Consider the following 17,497-nt stretch of genomic DNA (forward strand, 5'->3'; position numbering starts at 1 on the left):
TACTATTTTTCAACAAATTTTATATGGGGCATTTCATTTTTTCTATGATGCACGGACACTGACACGGACACGGACACTGACACGGACACGGGACACGACACGACACGACACGGAACACGGCGACACGCGAATTTTAAAATCTTACATGACACAGGACACGCATATATATAAAATATAAAGTATTTTTTAGATAAATTGTAATGATATTTTGATATTTTATTGATATTAAAATATAAATTAAATTTTTTAATTATTTTTAAAGTCTTATTTTAATTATATAAAGTATTTAAAATATCTTTTGTTTTAATAAATAATAATATATACTATATCTAAATTTATTTTAAGAATATATGTTAAGAATAAGACTGGACACGTGGACACATGATGGTATTTAGGTGTGTCCAGGCGTGTCCGGAGAAGAATTTTTTATTTTTTATTAAGACACGGTTGGACACAGCAGACACGCGTGTCGGACGAGTGTCGGTGAGTGTCGTGTCCGAAATGTGTCCGACACGCGGACACGATAATTCAGCGAAGTGTCCGTGCTTCATAGCATTTTTTTAACTAAATTTTAGGGTCTGTTTTGGAAAGCTTTAAAAATAATTTTTTTGATTTTTTTATTTTAATAATATTAATGTCTAATGTAATTTTTAAAATCAAATTGCAACTTTTTAAAAAACTATTTAAAAATTTATAGAGAAGTTAGAACTAAAAATTCGAATATAAAATAATTTATTTATAAGCTATTTTTAATATAATTATTTATTATTTAAATTATTTTTTTTTAAAAAAATTAATTAAACTGTTTATTCAAATGGGACTTTATTTAAATTCCTTAAATTATTTATATGAAATAGATTAGTTTCTCTGTCATTCAAAAAGAAAAATAACCAACATTTTATTTAGTTTTATTTATTTAACATGTATTAAAAATTTGATAAAAAATAATAAAGAGATCAATTTGTTTTACCAAATAATTTTCAAAGACTTCTAATAAATAAAAACGATAAAAAACTAATTTGAATATTTATTCATATAATTACATTACGTACAAATAAAAATGATCAAATTAACTATTCATTAAAATATAAAACATATATTAAAAAATAAATTAAATTATATATATTTATATATAAGTATATGATAATTGTTTCAAGCGCAAATTTTTGTTACTCATATTAATTAAGATAGAGATCAGGTCCAAGGCGGAGCTAGGTATTTACCACTAAACAGTACACACACAAATTGGTTAAACCCTCACTCGCACTTTTCTCTCATTTCACTCTCGTTCCATTTCCCAAAACCCTACCACTCAATCACCGCCATGGCCGCCTCCAATTCGATTCGCCTCCGTCGCACCCTCAGGGCTATCTCCTCCCTCCACCGCTCCTTCTCCTCCTCAGCCGCCACCTCTGCGCCACCAATTTCCCTCGCCATTCGCCGCGCCCTTCCCTCAGCTCCACCAGCACCAGCACCAGCACCTTGGCTGTCCCGTTCATTCAGGTCGTCGTCCATATCGCTTTGGTCGAACCGATCATCGTCGGTGTCCAACATCCCCGACGAGATTGGCCCCGACGATATACTGTTCGAGGGCTGCGACTACCACCACTGGCTCTTCGTCATGGACTTCCCCAAAGACAACAAACCCTCCCCCGAAGAAATGGTTCGCACCTACGAGGAGACTTGTGCCAAGGGTCTCGGCATCAGGTTCTCTCTCTCTCTCTCTCTCTCTGCGAGATTGTTGCGTTTCTGTGGTTCTTAAATTTGTGCTTTTTGGCTTAGTGTGGAGGAGGCAAAGCAGAAAATCTACGCCTGCAGTACCACTACCTACACTGGCTTTCAAGCTGTTATGTCTGAAGAAGAATCCAAGAAATTTGAAAGTATTTGCTTCTTACTCCAAATTTCAATTATACATGGGTTACATTAGAAACAAAATAGTAACATGATATCTCAATTTTTTGTTGTTGTAACAGATCTTCCTGGAGTCATCTTTGTGCTCCCAGATTCCTATATTGATCCTGTGAACAAGGAATATGGAGGTATCATTTCTTCTTAGCAACAATTTACTCGGGCACTGGTTTTTCTCTGATGAATTAGAATTTTTTAAGTTCCACAAAGCTCTAGGGAATAAATTTCAAACTACTTGAACCAACCTAGTGATGGTTTTACTTATGGCAAAATAAGCTGATTTTTACCATTTTGACTTAGTAGCATCATTTTATGATCATTTCGATATATTGATGCCTTTATGTGTGTAACAAGATTTCTGTAACTTTTGTTGTGTGATTTCACGATAAATAGGAGATAAGTACATCAATGGAACAATTATCCCTAGGCCTCCCCCGATACAATATGGAAGAAACACAGGAAGACGTCCTCGCCAAGATAATCAAATGTCAAACCGTCAGGGAAATCCCTCCTACAATAATAGGGGGCCTATGCAAGGGGATGGAAGGAACTATGGCCCTTCACAGAATTATTCACCCCAACAGAACTATGGTCAAGCATCACAGAATTATCCACCCCAACAGAACTATGGTCAAGCGTCACAGAACTATCCACCCCAACAGAACTATGGTCAAGCGTCACAGAACTATCCACCCCAACAGAATTCTGGTCAACCACCACAGAACTATCCTCCCCAGCAGAATTATGGTCAACCATCACAGAACTACGGCCAAGCTTCACAGAACTATGCTCCCCAACAGAACTACAGCCAAGCTCCGCAGAACTATGGCCGATCACCAGAGACTTATCCTCCCCAACAGAATTTTGGTCAAGCACCACAAAACCATCCACAGCAACAAACCTATGGTTCTGCTTCACAGCAAAGATATGGCCCTGCATCGCCACAATATCCGCAGCAGCAGAGCTATGGATCACCAGGACAAGGAGATAGTAGAAATTATGTGCCACAGCAAAACTTTGGACCACCAGGGCAAGGAGAAAGAAGAGACCAGGTGCCTCGTGATTCGGCTCCACGTAATGATACTTTTACCCCATCATACATGAAGGATTTCAAGCCAAGCTACATGCAGGAATTTGAAAATATTGAGCAGGGTAACTATCCTCCCAAAGAACAGGCTGGGTCCCAACAAAGAAATCCAACCCCTGGCCATGGCAATTTTACTGGAGAGGTATGGTAGAACAAAATAAAGGAGGATATAGTAAAGTACCAAAGTTCCTGTTTCTGGATAGGACTAGTTACTATATTGAACGGTTTTAGAATAGCTAATGCTTTTCCTTTTTTTAGAACATTTAGTTTGATATATTTTATTCTCTGAAAATTTGATTGGCAAGCGAAGCAATTCATGAAAAGATTACATTTATTATTATTTTATCTCCTTGCAGGGAAGATACTAATAGAAATCTCAGACATGGTGGCGGATTATGTTGAAGTTACCAGATGCACTCTTAGCTGATTGAATGTCGCTGCCATTGTGGTGGACAATTTAATATTTTTGATCTGTCAATGTATATCTTTGTCCAAGTTATGATCTCTGTTTTAGTGACAGTTGAATGTGGCATATAGAACTTGTAGTGGCTGGTCTTATGAGCATGGTTGAACTGAATTCCATATGTGGTTTTCTTTCTCTTGTTCATCTTCTGTCTTCCCCTTTGCTGTGATGAACAGAGTAATGGAAGTTATCATTATTTTTATAGGAGATACGCATAAATTGAGCTTCCAGAGCTAATTTAAATAGTTAACTAACTATATTGTGGTCGATTTTCAATGTTTTGCACAAAAGTTTGTACATGTATTTAATGGCACAAGTCATACACACAACCAAACAGAGGAATGCAAAAATGATCAATGGATCATCAGATTAGAATTTTATTCAAGGAGAACAAGTGTGAAATTATCAAAACAATATTCTTGGTGTTTAACTTTTATTTAATCTCAGTTTCATATTAACCTCTTATTAAATGAAGTAGATGTCAAAAGGTAATGTGATTGCAAAGCGGGAAATACTGTATAGAATATTTTAACTTGAGTAATAAGTATACAACAATTTAACGTTTATCTTAACTAGTACTAATAAAAATAATTAGAATTACCTACGTGGAAACAATTACACAAAGTAGGTGGGTATAAAATTAAATTTACTCATACTTGGGTTTTCTTGAGAAACAAGGTATTGAAGTATAATAAATTATAAATTTAAATAGGCTTTAGGCAATATAATACAAATCATTTGCACCAATCAAAACTCATTTATCAATCAAAACTCATCGGATTTCCCGCCATTTTCGGGTGAGAATGCAATTGCAAATGTAATGCAATGCAATGCGCTTTCTCTCTGTTGTCGTTCTTCTTCTCTTTCCGCTCCTGATCCACCTCCTACCGCCATGTAATCCTCATTCATAAAGAGGTGATTCTTGTATTGGATTTCGATCTTATCTCTTTCAATGTTTATGCTTATAATAATCTTACTCTTCGCTACTCGGTTGTCATATTTACGATATGAATTTGATGAATACCAGGTTTGATTGGGAACTGTTTGTTGCTTTGCGTCTGCATTAGCTTATGGAGAATCGATTCAGAATTATTAGAGAATCTGATCTCTTAATGATGGATAATGCAGCTTCAGAACCAGTTTTCTTACATGGCGACTTGGATCTCTGGATTCTTGAGGCAAAAGCTCTCCCGAATTTGGATCTTTCCACGGAGACTATGCGAAAATGCATTACCATGGGCAACAGCTGTTCCCCTCCCTTTGTGAAAGGGCTCAAGACACATTCAGGGAGACACAAAATGATTACCAGCGACCCCTATGTGTCCGTGTGCCTCTCGGGGGCTACCATTGCTCAAACTAGGATCATTCCTAACTGTGAAAACCCTTTGTGGGACGAGCATTTCTTAATTCCGGTTGCTCACCCTGCTCAGAAATTGGAGTTCCATGTCAAAGACAATGATGTTCTTGGTGCTGAGCTCATTGGAGTAGTGGATATATCTGCTAACAAGATTTTGTCCGGAGGCATCATCGACGATTGGTTTCCAATCGTTGGCCAGAATGGAAACTGCTTGAAACCCTATCCTGAGCTGCATCTGTCTATCCAATTTAGGCCAGTTGGGGCAGAAGAGACAGGTTCTCTTGGGGTTCCTGATACCTATTTTCCTCTCCGAAAAGGAGGGTCTGTCACCCTTTATCAAGATGCACATGTTCCGGATGGTAAGCTGCCTGAGATTCCACTTGAGGATGGGAAGGTCTTTCAGCATGGCAAGTGTTGGGAAGAGATTTGCCAAGCCATTTTGGAAGCTCACAACCTCATATATATTATAGGGTGGTCGGTTTACCACCCAGTGAAGCTTATCAGGGAGCCATCAAAGCCCCTGCCTTCTCAGGCAGAGCTTTCACTTGGAGAGTTACTGAAATACAAGTCGCAAGAAGGGGTCCGCGTGGTCATGCTCATTTGGGATGACAAAACCTCTCATGACAAATTTCTTTTGAAAACTGTAATTCTTATTACCTTGATGAAGAAGTTAAACATGATTTCTACGCAGAGGTTTATATTGATTTTCTCAACTTATGGGACTTGTATTTATTATTTTATTCATACATGTTCTTTACATTGAATCAGTGATCTAAAATTCCACAAGGTATTAGAAGGGAAAATGTCTGATTAAGTGAAAACTCAGGAGGTTGTTTTGGACTATTGCAGCACCCTTTAGTAACGAGAAGCTAGGCTTTTAATGTTCATAAGACATTACTTGTAACGGATGTAATTGCTATGGATTATTATAGACATATTGTTGCATGTATCCTCCAGAGAGATTGGTGTAACATTCTAATTACTGATCTGCTTTGTTGCAGGATGGTGTCATGCAAACTCACGATGAACAAACTAGGAAGTATTTTAAGAACTCCACTGTGCATTGTGTGCTAGCTCCACGTTATGCAAGCAGTAAGCTCAGTGTTTTCAAGCAACAGGCATGGAATTCCTGCACCTGAATCTAATATTATTATGTAGGATAAAACTATTTAGTTTCACTGCAACATCACCGAACACACTTCTGTTTCATCAGTGACAATACTTCCAATGGGTTGGAATTTTTTCCAGGTTGTGGGAACCCTTTTTTCTCACCATCAGAAGTGTGTGCTGGTAGACACTCAAGCTTCTGGGAATAATCGGAAAATAACTGCTTTTATTGGTGGCTTGGATCTCTGTGATGGGAGATATGATACTCCTGAGCATCGGCTTTTCGATGATCTAGATACTGTCTTTCACAATGATTTTCGTAATCCTACATTCCCGGTAAATAATTGTTGTGAAACTAACATACTCTTTACATGTTAATAATCGCATTGTGATTAAGATACTGAATAAACTAGGAACCCAGCTAGCAGGAGATGAAGAATTAGCTACAATAAGAGTGGAAAACTGGGAGCTGGAACTTAACTAATGAAGCGGACTGAGAGGAGTATTAAAAGATTTCCCTTAGAAATAAATGTAGATTTAACCAGTTTAAGTAACCTAAAAGTATGTATTTAACTTAATCTTTTTAGTCATGTAATCCTTGTGTATATATTTTGAGGTGGTTTTCATCAGATATAATTATATAAATACGCTCATATGTTCCTTCAATACTTTAGCCATTCATAAGTGATAACAACGTTCTTCCATGCATTTGTACCTCCTATGCTGTGATGATTTTCTTTACTCTTTATTAGACAAAAAAGGAAATTAAATGTGCAGGGCAGCACCAAGAGAAGAAGTAATAAATAATGTTGCATGGCAATTTTCTAAAGTAAAATGTTGAAATTATGTGCAGTCGAATTCGCGTGGGCCAAGGTTGCCATGGCACGACTTGCATTGCAAAGTCGAGGGTCCAGCTGCATATGATATATTGATCAATTTTGAACAAAGATGGAGAAAAGCAAAAAAATGGCGTGATTTTCGGCTAAAAAAGGTGACAAAGTGGCATGAGGATGCTTTACTAAGCCTAGAACGCCTTTCATGGATGCTCACTCCATCTTCGAGTCCTGATGGTGAGAAAGCTGTCTATGTAACCGATGAACATGATCCTGAGAGTTGGAATGTGCAGGTATGCAGGAAATATATTGATAAAAAGTCGATTAACATATGCAATCCTTCTTTGTAAAATCGAATATATGTTATGAAGAAACATTAAATACAGGTATTTCGGTCCATAGATTCAGGATCCGTCATGGGTTTTCCAAAGAGTGTTGAGCAAGCAAAGGCTCAGGTGAGGACAAGTTTGTACGTGATGCCTACTTGAACTGTACTCTACTGATATGGCATGTAAACCGCAGTTTCCTCTAAAAGTTTGCATGCCATATCGAACCAATTCTTTCATAGATTCTTGGCCTTTACTAAACTAATCTTGATCCCCCCCACCCCCCGTTTTTCAGAACCTTTTCTGTGGAAAAAATTTGAAAGTAGATAAAAGCATTCATGTTGCTTATGTAAAAGCAATAAGATCAGCAGAACACTTCATCTACATTGAGAATCAGTATTTCCTGGGGTCCTCGTATAATTGGCATTCACACAAAGGTGCAGGTATATAAAATATAGTTTCCAATATCGTTTATCTTTGTAATACATGAAATTGGGCTTATTGATGTTGTTCTATCATATGTTTCTTTCTATGCTCTTCTACAACTCCATGCAAATTAATTTCAGATTTTGTCAAAATATTTCAGATGTGCCCCGTAGAACTTAATTTTAATATCCAATTTGGTATACTTATAATAAAGTAATGATGTTATAAAAATGATACAAAGGACACAAGGTGTGAAGATGAGCTTTTTTTTTTTAATGATTTATTTTCTTTAAAAGGTGCAAATCACTTGATTCCCATGGAATTGGCCTTAAAAATTGCCAGCAAGATCATCGCCAACGAACGTTTTTCTGCGTATATAGTTATACCAATGTGGCCAGAGGGAGTTCCTGGTAGTGTTGCTATTCAAGAAATTCTGTTCTGGCAGGTCAGACCAATTTCTAGTTGTTGTTCCTTTTCTAAATCTAGTAACTTAGCGTTCTAGTATATCAAACTTGTGCCAAGGTTACATAGATTTGAAACGTTGGGCCAAATTCTCATCTTATTTTGGTGACCTTTTCATAACTCTTAAAAGAATAAATATGTTTTGTTTTTTAGTCCCTTTTTTTCATCCTAAAATGATTGGAGGAAAGACACTCACAAGTCAAAAATAAATACGTGGAAAAATGGATTTGTGATGTGATATTCCAAAGAATTTGATAAGTTAATACATGTCAGTAAAAATTTATCATCAGCAATTTGAATGACTACAGGGACAGACAATGTCTATGATGTACAAGATTGTTGCTGATGCTCTTAAAAAAGCAGGTCTTTCTCATCACTATCATCCTCAAGATTACCTCAATTTTTACTGTCTTGGAAAGCGTGAACCTTTGTCTTCAGATATTCCATTGCCAACTCAGACATCCGAAAATCGTGGTTTGGTATACTGAGCTAATCTCCTTCTATACTTGTAGCAAAATGTCTGCATTGCATTGCACTGCATGCAAGTGTGAACCCTGAATTCTATTTGGAGGCTTATATTCTTTTACCCCTTTTCTTAATCAGAATTCATCCAAAAAATCAAGACGTTTTATGATTTATGTTCATGCCAAAGGAATGATAGTTGATGACGAGTATGTTATCATGGGATCTGCAAATATTAACCAGAGATCCATGGATGGTTCAAGGGACACAGAAATAGCTATGGGAGCTTATCAGCCAAAATACACATGGAAAGAGAAGAATTCTCATCCACATGGCCAGGTGACAATGCCATCCCCAACACTTTGTAGTTTATTTAAAGTATGACTGCATAACTATGTTTCAGATTAGGTGAACATGAACATAGGAAACTGGAGCAGGTTGTATAGTTATGCATTTCCAACAAATTAAGGTGGTGTTGGTTTGATGCAGGTGTATGGTTACAGAATGTCACTGTGGGCTGAGCACCTTGGTAGCATTAAGGAAATATATGAAGAACCAAAGAGCCTAGAATGTGTTAGGTATGTGAACTATATAGCCAAACAAAACTGGGATGCATATGTATCAGAGGAAGGGAAGGAGCTGAGGGGACATTTGATGCAGTACCCGATTATGGTAGGCTCTGATGGAAAAGTGAGCCCGCTGCCAGATCATGAGTACTTTCCTGATGTTGGTGGTAAAGTTCTTGGATCACCCAATTCGCTTCCTGATGCACTAACCACATGACATGATATCATACACAAAGCTCCCAACCCAATTTGTATTCCTAAAATTGTATGTGAAACATTATGGAATGATTCTGAAAATATCCTTCTGCTATGTAAATTCCTGTATTTGATAAAATTCTGAAATATCATTGGTGTTTTCAATTTTTTTTCTCTATTTTTGGACCAATGGATTTTGACTATCAGAACAAATCCGGTGAATGGAATGATAGAGATATCAATTAGCATCAGACAGCCAAGTGTTTAGTGTATATTATTGTTGTTGTCTTCCCTCGAACAAGTAACAACCCTTCATTAGAGTTCAAAGACAAAGGTAAAAATTGTAAATGACATTAGTGTATTGTGATCAATCATTTTTTCATGGAGTCATATAACAAACAATACAAGAAATTAGGAAAAGCGTATTAATATTATTCTTATAAACTTCGGTCAAATAGTATTTAACTACTTGTATTAGTATCAATAAAAGATAATACGACTGAACCGGACAAAATGAATTCCATATTTTCTAGGCAAGACTTATCGCACAAGACCGCATAGCGCAGTGGATTAGCGCGTCTGACTTCGGATCAGAAGGTCGTGGGTTCGACTCCCACTGTGGTCGCTTTTTTCGTTTTGAGTTTCACATTTAAGCGAACGAACAACTGACAGTGTAGCATTAGTATATCGCATCTTTTATATTGTATCAGACTCAGTTATTGCTCTAATTTTAAACATCAGTCGCCACGCCCCAAATATAATGGCTGAATCAGATGCCAAAAAAATTGAGGAAAAGAATGAGAAGAAAGCAGATAGGTCATCCATGCACTCGTCGTTTCTCTCTTTGAAGATGTAATGATTGGAGAAATTTGTATGTTTGGAAAAACTTTGATGGGAATGTGGCAGAACTCGAGACAGAGAATGAGCAAGTTGAGAGTTAAAAGTGAAGGCCTCAAGAGAAGAGTTAAGACAGCATTTCGTCGGATTCAAGGTTCTTTGAAGCCAACATTAAGCTGAATAGTAATTTACTAATTTCATATCATCTCATCTTCCTACAGTTTCTTTTTTTTAGAAAAAGACATTTACGTTACTCCTTCATGTGTCTATATTCTATATATTAATCATTTAACGTATGAATTTGTACAAACAGACAATTAATTTAGAAAAGGGAGGGAGTAGTCACCAAAAAAACTTAACGTGAAATTGATAGCTGAGAGCCGTTAGATGATTTGACTAAATTTTCAGGGAGTGCTTTATAGTTTATTCAGTTGCACCTACATTTTCGTTTTTCATAATAAGCGACTCTCGAACCATACCATGAGAACATGATGAACTCAATTGCACCGAAATTATCAACTCCACAAGCCTAAAAAAATTTGAGTGAAATAATGGCCAAGCTTTATTCAACAAAAGAGAACTGGGTAGTTATCATCATCCTGTTGCTTTTGACAATATCGAATGAAGAACTAAGATAAATAATAAGAAACCTGTTTCCAAGTCCATATGCCGCCGAGGTTAAAGTCTCTTTCAAACCAAATAATGCTACACATATATGATATCATATATCCTATTGTATAATAAATATCGGTTCTTCAAATTGTCAAAAATCAAAATATCAATGTGCTATGGCCATAATCGGTTTAGTCTACAAATGATATTTTGCTCTCCCATAATCAATACATGTAAATGTATTCCATGGTTGGACTAAGGTATCAGGGCACAGCCTAATATTCAGAAAACATCATAAAATAAGACATCAAATTAACTATCCATCAGACTGAAACAGCTATGGATATGATGAAATTTGAAACTAACCTACAGTTGGAGAAGTAAAGCTCCTCAAAAATTTAATATGTAAAATCTAAAGCAGCAGTAGCAGGAAGAAGCTCTGCATACAGGAATCAAATATTACCTCATGTCTGGTGGGACAATGCCTATGTATCATAAGATCTAAGCCTGACAGTGCTTCCATGATTCAGTTCCAAACCAGCAGATTAAACCGCACTTTTCTTGCTCCTGAAACTCTCCTTCATCAATGCGAATTTTTTCTTGCACTGATTCACAGTCTTTCCAGGGACAGCTGTTGCGACTCGTTCCCATCGCTGGTTAGTTTCCTTTGGGAAGGCTTTTAGAGCTTGAACCAGTGCTCGTTCCTGTACTGCAGACCACACGTCTTGTTCTGAACTAGAGGAAACTCCATTTGCAGCAGCAGGAGAAGGAGCAGAACCAGATGTCTGGTTGCTATTAGAGTCTTCTGAGTTATTTGTTGTTGCAGCAGCACTATTTTCAGGCTTTGCAGGAATTGATACCCCTTCTAATTCTTCTCTGGTTGACAGTGGAGATGCAATTGATTGTGCTGCAGGTTTCCTTTTCTCAAGGAAAGCATCAAAAGCTTTGGCTGAATCTGGCTTCTGGAGGAGAACTGTTTTTGTTGCCTTCATTATTTCGTCCACTGATCTTCCAGTACCAATGTATTCGGAAATAACCTCCCATCTCCTTGAAGTTCCTTTGGGATATTTCTGCATTCCTTTCCTCAATAGATCAATCTCTTCTTTACTCCAAGGTTTCTCCTTCTTCTCAATGTTGCTTAAAGAAACACTGCCATTAACCTTCACGGCACCATTTTGTTGGATACTTCTCTCTTCTTTCTTATCAGTCTCGTCTTTCTTGCAACTCAGTGCATCTCTTAGGACTTCTGCCTGGTCCACTACCTGCTTTCCCTCCATTTTCTCACACAAACCCCTTAGCTTCTCAATATCAAATGACATGCAAAGCTTCTCAACATCGTCGTCAGAAATACCAAGTAACTGTTGTGACAATATAGGTCCAGAGAGATTCCGCAGCCGTGTTCTCTCCTTCCGCAAGAGCTTTTTCTCTTTCTCCTTCACCTTCTTCTGCTGTGAAGCAACTTCTGCAGCTCGTTTCTCTTCCTCCTCCTTTCGCCGCTTCTCCTCTTCTGCAATCCTGGCTGCTTCTTCTTCCTGCATCCTCTTTGCCATGATTTTAGCCTCTTTTTTCCTTTGCTTCTCAGCTTTCTCCTCTTCTTTTCTTCTCAATATTCTTGGGTCTCTCTTATAAGCATTATCAACAAGGGAACGTATCCGAGCATACTCTTCCTTCCTAGCTTTCTCTGAAAGTTTTGCATTCTGCCTTTCCATCCATCTCTTATGGTCACGAGATTCAGCTTGCTCAAGATCAAACTCATCAGCATGGGGAAACTCCCTCCAACTTTTAAAGGAGTACCAAAAATTGTAGAAATCATCAACTTCTTTTAGTGGAGTATTATCATCGCCTAGTGATGGAATTGGTTGACTGACTGACCACCGACCATTCCTCATAAATGCAGGACCAAACACTTTGAAGAAGTCCTGCGGAGCACAATCAGTTGGAATCTCATCATCAAACTCATCTGTCGAATCATAAATTCTTCTTTTCACGGGATCAATCAAGACCTCATACGCCTCCTGGATGGCCTTAAAGTGGCTTTCTATTTCATCTTTCTTTGCCTGCTTCGCGGTTTCGGTTTCCTCAGCAAGAAGCAGAGCAGCCTGTTTGTCGGGATGAAACCTCAAGGCAGTTTCGCGGTAGCTCTTACGAATTTGATCCTCCGAGGCAAGATATCTTAGATGACTCAGGCCCAACAATGCATAGTGATCTTGCTGCTTGTCTCCAGCTTTCTTTTTGCTCTTGCTGCTGTAGGAATCGGACGGGAGAGATGTCGGTTCCTTATCGTCAACAACCTTTTTAGAATCAGGATCTTCGTTACTCTCCCTAACACCGAGAAGTTTGAGTGCGGCAGAATGGAAGGCATGGCCAGCTGGTTCATATTTCACAGCCTTGATAGGAAGACAGTTTGAAGAAACAAAAATAGGCTGCCCATCTACAATCTCTTCTGAGTAAGCAATAAGACGATATTCCGAATGCACAGCCATTTCGGCGGCTGCCAGAAATCAACCTTCAATTCAACAAACTGCCCTCAAATTCAACTTCTAAACAACTCAACCTGCACATCCCCAATATAAGAGTAAACACCATCAACGTAAAACATCAAACAGCAAAACCGTTACTTTATTTCACATGTAATCAAAATAAATGCTGAAAATAACTAAATAACACAAAATTAGCAATCAAATCATGCCAGCAGTAAAATCAGGCAACACAAAACCAAAAGCCACAAGCGAACAAACAGAGCTGGTAGCTGTGACTAAAACGACAAGGGTTTTCGATTATATGAAAACAGAGGTCAGATACTTAGACGCGTGAACTAAAACATTGCAGGATGAAGAACGAATCGGAAGAGATCATGATCGATTGGGGGAAAATTGAAAAGCATAGGTGCGCGGAATGAAGAAGAGTATACCTGGAAAGAAGAAAAGAAGGAGGAATCGCGAATCAGAAGGAAGAAGCCGACTTGGGAGAGGAGAAGCGAAAGTTAGAGAGGTTTGGGTTTGGGGTTTTTATATGAGGCTGCTGAGGCTTCATTCTTCAACACCTTCATGCCCTATCTTTCTTCTTCACTTCGGATGAAAATAATAATTAAAATTTGTTATAATTTTATATATTTAGGATGTTTGGAAAACTTTAAAAGTAATTTTTTTTTATTTATGAAAAGTAGTAGTATTAATGTTTGGTGTAATTTTTAAAATCAAATTGTAGTTTTTTAAAAAGTTATTTAGGAGTTTATAGAAAAAAAAATGACTTCTTTCATAATACTACTATTTTTTATCACATTTCTATAAAATAAGCACTTTTAGAACTAAAAATTCAAATATAAAATAACTTATTTATAAGCTACTTTTAATATAGTCATTTATTGTTTAAACTATTTTTTTAAAAGAAACTTAATTAAGCTGTTTATCCAAATTGAATCTTAATATAACATTTATTAATATCTTAATTATTATTTTTATAATAAAATAATTTTAAATTAGTAATCATCTTTTACTCTTAATATTTAATTTAAATAAAATCATAATAAAGATTATTTTATGTTTAATTATATATTGTTACATTAGCCACTTTAATTAATTCAGAAAATATTAAATTATCTATCTACTCGTGATATTAATCAGAAGGTACTGCTTATAATCCAAATATTCAAGTTGGGGAATTAGTTGGAGATGGAATGTGATAGGATTAGTATTTAGGTAGTCCAATTAGAGAATTATACTATAAATGGAAATATGATGTAATAATATAGGATATAAATGATGTAATTAAATTTTTTTTCTTTTTATCATAATTCTAGAAATTTCTCTTTTATTCTCTCTGATTATCTCTAATCTTTCTAATTCTTAATACAAATTCGTATCAAATGGTGCTTTCATTGAAAATATCAAATTCGTATCTCTAATCTTTAATCTTTTAAGTATAATTCTTTAATTAAACTACTCCAGTATTAATCCTATCAGAATGAATCATCTTTAAATATTTATACGAGGAGTGTTAGGAGACCAATAATTTTTTTGGTTTGTAATCATCAATTAGCCATCAATAATCTTTTTAATGGTGTGAGATTATATCCAATGGTAGGAGATCACTCACTTTTCTTTAGATGGTTAAGTACTGGCCACAAAACACAAAAGTTGCTAGTTCCCTAAACTTTTCCTATTTATACCTCTAGTAGTAGTTGTTTATGACACTTTAAACGAAAATTCAAATAAAATGAGTGCGGTTATTGGTTTTTGATTTAGTGTTTACAGGTTTTAGAAAAGTATAAGTTATTGTTATAGCTTGTTGCCCAGAATATGGCGAGATCTTGTCTTAATTTGAGAGTGTGGTTATAAAGAGGTTGTTTGCGAAACAAATTATTTAAAAGCATTCAATCTCATTCATATCAACGATTTTATTATTTCTGAGCAAGTTCTGGTGAGTAAAATTATTGAAATTCTCTATTGGAACTGGCTTCATGGTAAAATATATCTTGGATAGACATCTTTATAGTGAATAGATTGATCCTATGAAAAATCTTAGAAATTTTCTCCTTTTTGATATAAAACACGATTTTTAGTCTTATTTTTTTATTTTTTATTTTTTATTTTATATTTCTCCATTAGACACAAAAAAGAAAACACTTAAATAATTAAATTTAATTAGCGGATGACTAAAATAGTTTTACATTATCAATGTATATTGATTAAATTCTTTTTTTATATAATTCTACCTGAATTTTATATGGAAAAAATGAAGTTTAAATTTTTTTTTTTTTTGCGTAAAATTAAAAATTGAAGAATGCTAGAGAATTAGGGCGAAAGCTAATGCACTCTGGGTAAAGTAGGGAGTGCAGCACTCTTTAAAAGTTAACCTGCTATCAAAAGTAATTAGGTAAATTAAATTTATTTATTATTGTTATTTTTTTTTTGTCATGGGCTGAACAAACAAACCGGCACTAACAAAACAAACTAATTCGCTCGTTTAACACAAGACTATCTTTACACCAGAAAAGTACTCAGAAAAATTTGATCGACTTCCTCCGTTATTCTGTTATTGTTGATGTGATGTCTTCAAGCATTTTCATTGTTTTGTTTGCTAGCAGGTGCTTCCACTATTGTTTTGTCTACCCACAGATTTTGACGCTCTTGAACCCACCTCATTCCACATCTACCATAAATGGACTTTCAAAGCCCGAAAAATTGCTGCCATAGAAAAGGAAGACGCTGTTGTGGCCGCTGCTGGTTGGCTAACTCCAAACGTAAAACTGATTCTGTAGAAGAATCCGGTCTCCATGAAGGTGCCATGATTCTCAGATGACAACGCAATCAAAGCATAAAATACATGACAGTTACAACAAGTCCATTATCTTTTATTTCAAATTATCCTCAACGTGTACGTAATAGAATGAAAAATTAAAATACAATTATATTTAAACAATTATTTGTATTATTTTTATTAATTTATTCAAAAAATAATTAAATTTTGAAGCTAATTGGTATAAAATATTAAATATATATATATATATATATATATATATATATATATATATAACACAAAATTTTTTAGCATTGTGTTTATATTTAATATTATAATTTTATTTCACACAAAATAAAATTTATTTAAATTTTAATATTATATACATAATATATATTTAATATTATTTTTTTTAAGATTCTAATATATCTTTTTTTCTAGATTTAGTACATGAATTTTCAACTTATTTTTTATGTATTATTTATTTTAATTCTAAAGTCTAATAATTTTTTTACAGACATGTTGTTTTTAATATTTATATACTATTTTTTTTATTTTGAACTTCAGCCCAATACCTGAGACTTACAAAAAAAAATCTAAAACTTATCAAAAAATGATTAACCTGATTAACAGGTTACCTTTTTAAATCCAGACCATTCAAATAAAATATAATAAATGAAGAGTTCAGATTTACAAATTCATAAAGTGTGCAGCACTCCATACTTAGCAAGGAGCGTTTAAGGATGAGCCGAGAATTAATAATTTTTGTGATTTATAACTATTAATTAGTTGTTATTAATATTTTTAATACTATAAAATTATATCTAATAATATAAGATTATTTATTTATTTTTTTACTAATTAAATGTTTGACCAAATTTTAATAAAAATGCTAGTCTTAAACTTTTTCTTAACAATTTTATATTTGTCCATGTAATATTTTCGGTCTCTTGTTTTGGACCAGAAGTACTAGGCGCATGATTTTTATCCCTGTCTTACATTTGCTCAATTAACGGGTGTAGTGTACAAACTACAAATAAGTGATCCTTATGGCAACATAATCCAACCCAATGGCCCATTGAACTTAAAGCGTAAACTGAATTACCCAACAGTGGATGGCAATCCTCTTAATACGTACAACAGTTTCATACTATAGATGCCATCTCCAATGCAACAGAGAATAGTGATTATTTATCAGTATATTATCTGGCATAACTAGTAGGGGTGTTCAATAAATCATGCATATCAATAATGAAAGTCACTTAAATAAACAGGTTTAAAATGTTTTTTTTTAAGATGTTTTTTGTAATTAAAATTCATTACATATAATTGATTAAATTATGTTATTTTTATTAAAATTAGATCAGATAAATTAATTTATCAAAAAAACTAGTAAATTATATCTTAAATCGATCTAAATTAATATTTTTTTATAAAAAATAATTATAATATTTTTATTATAAAAATAATTAAAATATTCTTATTATATATATATATATATATATATTTTTTTTTTTTTTGAGAACTCTAAATTCTAACTATTTTTTTTTCTGTATCGTTATAGAGTTAGGATTTAGAATTTTCAAAATTAAAATATATATATATATATAAGGAATAT

At 34.8% G+C, this 17,497-nt stretch overlaps 3 protein-coding genes and 1 non-coding gene across 4 annotated transcripts; 3 read left to right on the forward strand and 1 right to left on the reverse strand.

Moving 5' to 3' along the window:
- The first annotated feature begins 1,149 nt into the window (after positions 1-1,149).
- On the forward strand, positions 1,150-3,660 carry LOC107638481 (uncharacterized). The gene is made up of 5 exons (XM_016341781.3): positions 1,150-1,707; positions 1,783-1,880; positions 1,974-2,039; positions 2,302-3,137; positions 3,352-3,660. Exons 1-5 carry the CDS (start codon positions 1,325-1,327, stop codon positions 3,361-3,363), a joined length of 1,395 nt encoding a protein of 464 aa, XP_016197267.1. The 5' UTR covers positions 1,150-1,324; the 3' UTR covers positions 3,364-3,660.
- Positions 3,661-4,241: 581 nt separating this feature from the next.
- Positions 4,242-9,370, forward strand: LOC107637512 (phospholipase D delta-like). Its single transcript, XM_021120493.2, has 11 exons — positions 4,242-4,373; positions 4,486-5,458; positions 5,817-5,933; positions 6,064-6,258; positions 6,776-7,048; positions 7,142-7,210; positions 7,377-7,524; positions 7,804-7,952; positions 8,278-8,448; positions 8,573-8,770; positions 8,921-9,370. The coding sequence occupies exons 2-11, from the start codon at positions 4,529-4,531 to the stop codon at positions 9,212-9,214; spliced, it is 2,544 nt and encodes an 847-aa protein (XP_020976152.1). The 5' UTR covers positions 4,242-4,373; positions 4,486-4,528; the 3' UTR covers positions 9,215-9,370.
- Positions 9,371-9,743: 373 nt separating this feature from the next.
- Positions 9,744-9,817, forward strand: TRNAR-UCG (transfer RNA arginine (anticodon UCG)). Its single transcript has one exon. It is a non-coding gene; the product is annotated as a tRNA-Arg (tRNA).
- A 972-nt stretch (positions 9,818-10,789) lies between these two features.
- Positions 10,790-13,716, reverse strand: LOC107638482 (DnaJ and Myb-like DNA-binding domain-containing protein). Its single transcript, XM_016341782.3, has 2 exons — positions 13,553-13,716; positions 10,790-13,195 (listed from the first exon to the last, which is right to left on the reverse strand). Exon 2 carries the CDS (start codon positions 13,122-13,124, stop codon positions 11,187-11,189), a length of 1,938 nt encoding a protein of 645 aa, XP_016197268.1. The 5' UTR covers positions 13,125-13,195; positions 13,553-13,716; the 3' UTR covers positions 10,790-11,186.
- Positions 13,717-17,497: the final 3,781 nt, after the last annotated feature.

This window comes from Arachis ipaensis, chromosome B4 (genome assembly GCF_059453495.1).
Source record: "Arachis ipaensis isolate K30076 ecotype BB chromosome B4, ASM5945349v1, whole genome shotgun sequence".
Lineage (NCBI taxonomy): Eukaryota > Viridiplantae > Streptophyta > Magnoliopsida > Fabales > Fabaceae > Arachis > Arachis ipaensis.